The sequence below is a fragment of the Brassica oleracea genome, chromosome C3, assembly GCF_000695525.1.
Source record: "Brassica oleracea var. oleracea cultivar TO1000 chromosome C3, BOL, whole genome shotgun sequence".
Classification (NCBI taxonomy): domain Eukaryota; kingdom Viridiplantae; phylum Streptophyta; class Magnoliopsida; order Brassicales; family Brassicaceae; genus Brassica; species Brassica oleracea.
In genome coordinates, this window is record NC_027750.1 from 12,916,368 (window position 1) to 12,921,949 (window position 5,582).

Below are 5,582 nucleotides of genomic sequence, written 5' to 3' on the forward strand. Positions count from 1 at the left end.
CATCTTCAACTTTTAACATGTGAATTGACAAAATGTAATGAGAAAACTGTAAGAGACTGTCAATATATATAATTTTAATTTGTAATATAAAAAATCGTTCCCAACTTTGAATTTTTGCTACCAAAAATACAGTGCTTAATGATAATATAGAATAATGTTTTATTGTTCCGGAATTATTTTTAAAATTATTTTTATAAGTATATCTATAACCTGATTCCATATACTAAAAGAAATTATTGTTGACCAGAAGTCTGGAACTGTCATAATTTTTGAATAAAAATGTTCAAAGTTTTTGTTTTGATAACCTACTCAAATATAAACAATTCAAAAAGGAAAACACATGTTTTGTTTTCACAACCACTCAAATACCAAACATTCAAAAACGTTACAATTTGTTAATTATTGTGTTATATCAATATAATTTCAAACTATATGACTTTATACTAGTAATATCCATATATTTTCTTGTCATGCTTTTAATTGGAAATCTAGTCAAAACATAAATTACGAGACGAAGGTTTGAAATCTGTGCGATCTATAAAGAAGAATACTTTTGGTTCATCCTAACTAATTCTTTGGGACGACTTTCCAACGGTTTATTGGTTTGTCTTTTTGGATTATTTATCCACTACCTAATTATTTATCAGCACTACATGTGTGAAACAGTTTCACGAGTGTATCTTTTCAAATCCAGTACCCACTAACTTAAAGTTTGAGACTATAGTTTTGAATATCTGTATTTCTAGATCTGTTGCACGTTTTCAAAACAAAATTCTGTCCTTAAACCCTTTTACCTTTCAACTTTCCACATATCATTGTGACGCACTAGTTCTATATTTCACAATTACGTAAGTGTTAGACCACATTAAAGTCCAAGTGGTACTAACACACGTGAGCCAACTCTTTCCACTTGTAATAATTTGAGTTATCTTTTATAATGATTTACCTTTATTCTGAGCAAGTCACTTGTGGCTCATAAATCACAAGTCCAACTCATTAGTTTATTCATGACCCTTACCTATCACCAAATTTCACGCTTTCGCTACTATCCAAAACACAAAACGATGAAAACATCATATAAAGTATTGCTTTTAAAAAAGAAAACAAGTGTGATGGACTGATTCCATAAAACATATATATGTTTACAAAATAGTTCACCATATATGCGTACCAACCAGCTTTACCCTCCTTTGCCTAACACTTTGCCGTTAGCATTGTCATTCTCTTTATCCTCGGCCACCGACCTTGATGGAGCAGCCGCTACCATCTCCATCTCAGTGGCCAACGCCTTTTCTCTAAACTTTTTGTAGATATCACTCTTGTAAAACTTCCTGGTCCGGATCACCAAGATCATGGAGACCAATACACCAAACAAAGTTACCGCGGTAATTATTATAAATGACAGCTTAAAACAAGCCGTGCCCGTGCAGCTCAGATCTTGCCCATCACTTCTCTGTATCCCTAATGCATTGTTCTGCTTCTCAGCCTCCTTATCATACAAGTACCCCGTCACCCGAACGTTTAGCAAATAAGACCCGATGGGGCTTGCGACCGACCCAAAGTTATACAATGTAGAGTAGTACTTTAGCCCGAAAATCTCGGAGATTATAGCAAACAGGAGCGGCCATTGCGCACCAAAACAAAACCCGATGATGACCGATGCGACGTAGAGTCCACCAGGGACGTTAAAAGCGATTAGAAGGTGGCCGGCGCAGGACAAGAGAAGGATCAAAGTGAGTACTAGAGGTCTTGGGAACTTGTATTTGATCAAGAAGATCTCCGAGACCACACCTGAAACCACACGACCAAAGTAATTCCATATGCTTACAAGTGACACAAACGTGCTTACACTTCTCTGTGGATAACCCAATGAGCCACCGATTTGACCTAAGTTGTCTATCGCAGTCAAAGTCCCTCCCACACCACATATGGTCGCTAAGAACAATATCAACATGTCGACGCTAAACAACGCTTGCAAGATCGTATAGTCATCTCCTCTCTCCGGTGGACTAAACATAGTCGTCCAACACGACGCCGTTTTCTCACTCTCCACCTCCCTTGACCTTTCATCACTATCTTTGACCTCAGATGAATCTAAGCTTGGTTTCTCCGTGACGATATTGATCGGTGCTGGATCGTTTAACGCTACTTGTTTATCCGTCCAAAGCTTCTTCTCTTCCAAGACAACGATTAAGACCGGCAAAAGAAGCAAGATGATCACCACGGCGGCACTGCCTCCAAACTCGCTCCGTGTAAACCCGGAGAGTTTATCAGCTATAATGGCCGCCATGAGAAACGTCGCGAGCCCGAGTGATATGTAGAGGAAGTTATAAAACACCTTTAGCTCATTTTTCTGTCTCACCACCTTCATATTCCTTATCGTCCTCAAGAAAGCAAACGAGATTGCTGCAGGTAACCAACCTGCATAAATAATAACTCATACAGTTAGTCAAAAGGCTAATCAAGATTCATGACCGTAACCAATGTTTAAGAAATAGCTAGATAGTAATTAGACGTTTTATAACCAAGTACACGAAAGAATCAGTTAATTTTTTTCATATATAATCACCTCTTCTAGCTAAACTATAAAAAAAAATGGCGTTTGAACGCTGTCTAGACGGAATTTTAGAAAAATCATTTTGCTTATAACCGATTTTAGAAAAATCATTTTGCTTATAACCAGTGTTTTTAAAACCGGACCGACCCGATGGTTGGACCGGGTTCGACCATGAACCGGTTATATAGCCGGGTTGGTTTAGTAATTGGTTCGACCATGAACCAGCCACATAGCCGGATTATATTTTCAAAGTTATTAAACTAATAAAAATCACTAAAATTATCAAAAATCTATAAACCATCCATATAAAAAAGAAACTAATTTATATTTATAATATTTTATGTTCAAAATTGATTTATATATTAACTATGCATCATGTTTACTAATATTATTTTTATATTTACATACTAAAAAAATATTAAACCATATTATTGAACCAGGTTTGACCCGGTCGAACCATATTAAACCGTGATCCAAAATATTTCCGGTTCAGCTTCCGGTCCGGTTTTAAAAACACTGCTTATAACCGATTTTACGTGCCGCCTAGACGTCTAGCATCAAATTTTAGAGCCATATAGTAATCATGGACCTCTGTTTTCCTCTGTTGTTTTTCTGTTTCATATCATTAACCGTATTGTTTCATTAATTTATCAAAAAGTTGTACTTACCAATCATCAAGATGAGAGACTTGGTGTCTTCTCCATAAAAGGCATGGTAAAGCTGTGTAATAATTGCGCCACTAAGACCAACATACCCCTTGAGAATCCCTAAGACAACCCCACGTGATTCCGGGAAGTTCTTAACACACGTGACTAGCGAACCCGTATTAGCGAACGATTGTGAGTTGGCTCCGATGCAGATGTATAGACACATGTGCCAAACTTGAGGCTTAGGGATCCGTTTAGTAACGGCAAGCCAAATCATGAAGTAGCCGAAGAAGTTAAGGATAGCTCCTATTATGAGGATGAACCAAGGAGGAGTAACCTCGTTGATTAGACCCGCGAGTACTCCTACGTTGGCTCCAAGATCTTTGAAGAAACTTAGGAGGTTAAGAGTTGTTTGGTCATAGCCTAATGTTCCTTTGATGTCACCTGAGTAGAGACTGAACATGTAAGTGGCTCCAGCCGCCGACATGATTAAGAGACTCGCAAAGAACATAAACCATCTTCCTGTCAGGATTTGAATGGTTAAGGTCTTCATCGAGCCGCCGCCGGGACTTGCAGCCACCATTTTTTCTTTGTTTTTGTTTGGTTTGGTATTGAAAGAGAAATGTGTGTTCGAGAGGGATGCTCTGGTGTTGTTCTGGTTGGAATATATAAGCAACGAAGTGTGCGTGAAAGAAGGAGAGAGATGAAAGAGGGCGAAGACCGTTGTTGTTGACGTTGACTTGGAGAGTAGAGTTAGAGAGGGGAAGGTTGGAATTAGAAGCTATGTTTATCTTCACAGATTATATTCAGATATTGTATAGATTTTATATTGCATAAAATGGCAATAAATTCAATGCATGGAGTGGATTTTATTCGAGGTAATGCATTTACTTCTTAGAAACAAGACGTAGACAAATTTGAAAAGGTTTTGACTATAGTAAGATTGAGATGAAAAGATGGTAAGAATTACATTTGTGGTATTCATAATGATCGACCGATCCGTATTAAGTGAGTGGACTACGTTAGAAGGGATCCCTGGTGTGTGTGTGCGCCATATATCTGTTATATAACCATGTAAATAGAAATAAATATTTTTGAAGTAGAAACTTTTGTTTTGTTAAACTATTTTTGAAGTACAGCTTGATATATTTGACTCTCTATATTTGAAGTATAAGTTCATATATTTTTCTGAACATTTCTTTATAACTTCACTTTTTTCATATATTTGACTCCTTTTTCATCATATCATTTCCATTTATAACACCTCTATGATTTTAGTCAACGAAACATATAGTAACTATTATCACCAATATAATCTAATAATTTCCTATTTTGGATATTAAAATTGTTTCTAGAATGTTTTCAGATGATAGAAAATTAAATTTAAATTTCATAATGATGAAATATCTAAAGATTCTTACTATTGGAATGCCTTATGTATATTCCAAAAGGGCTGATCAACAAAATATAGATTTTAGGTGACTTTTAACAGATTAACAATTCAAATCTCAAAGATCCTATATGTAGTTTGTATAGAAAATCTAGAGAAAAGTTGTAAAGGCAGAGTGATCTTACAAAGACTATATATTGTTCAATCCTGTACACACTGCACAAGTCACTCGACTAATATTTATCTATAAGTAGTGTTTGCTAGAAACCAAAAGGGAATTAGTATAATGGATATAAATTTTCGGATTATATTTTTTTTTATAACATTGATTTATTATGACATTACATTTATGAGAAATATTACATAGACGATTCGACAAGCGACAATATTACTTGCTTTATGAGAATCTACACCTAACTGCATCATCTGAGCCGTCCTATAAAGATTCACTCCTGACCAGATTTATTTGCATCGTGTTGAAGATCTCTTGTAAGTATTTCTTTAGTCATTAATAAATCGCTATTTCCGGGATTTGAAACCTGAATTTCCTGTAATCTGCAAAAAATTACATAGTCTGAGATTCAAACCTCAGACCTGGATATAGAAGCCTTTAAACCTTAATCAGTGGGCTACGGTGCTTCCACAATTTTTTAGATTATCTAATGAATGTATAAGAAGTTGCAGTTTTAAGTCCTCTTGAAAAATATTTTTTTTGTAACACAAACTACTTATATTAAAACTACCATCACAAAAAATTTATTATGTGGGAGGAACTTCATTACAAAGCGCCGACTTAGCCGGTAAGTCTGCCTCAGTGTTTAGGGAACGAGAAATAAAAGACGAAGAACAAATTTCAAACAGAGAGGATAGAACTTTGATGTCTCGAGCTATTCTGTAGAGTTCGACCGGTGGTGACTTTGAAAGGATTACTCTAATGAGCAGTTGACAGTCTGAAAAAACACAGACTTTGTTGAAACCAATGATAGGA

The 5,582-nt window shown here is 35.8% G+C and overlaps 1 protein-coding gene across 1 annotated transcript; it reads right to left on the reverse strand.

Annotated features, from left to right (window-relative positions):
- Positions 1-966: 966 nt before the first annotated feature.
- Positions 967-3,970, reverse strand: LOC106328641 (protein NUCLEAR FUSION DEFECTIVE 4-like). Its single transcript, XM_013767123.1, has 2 exons — positions 3,226-3,970; positions 967-2,421 (listed from the first exon to the last, which is right to left on the reverse strand). The coding sequence occupies exons 1-2, from the start codon at positions 3,785-3,787 to the stop codon at positions 1,181-1,183; spliced, it is 1,803 nt and encodes a 600-aa protein (XP_013622577.1). The 5' UTR covers positions 3,788-3,970; the 3' UTR covers positions 967-1,180.
- Positions 3,971-5,582: the final 1,612 nt, after the last annotated feature.

What these genes read in the sequence shown, in the direction of transcription:
- LOC106328641 (XM_013767123.1), bottom strand. Translation starts at nt 3,787, where the DNA reads ATGGTGGCTGCAAGTCCCGGCGGCGGCTCGATGAAGACCTTAACCATT. An exon ending in GTCTCTCATCTTGATGATTG is followed by an intron (nt 2,422 to 3,225) that starts GTAAGTACAACT and finishes TTATTTATGCAG; the next exon opens with GTTGGTTACCTGCAGCAATC.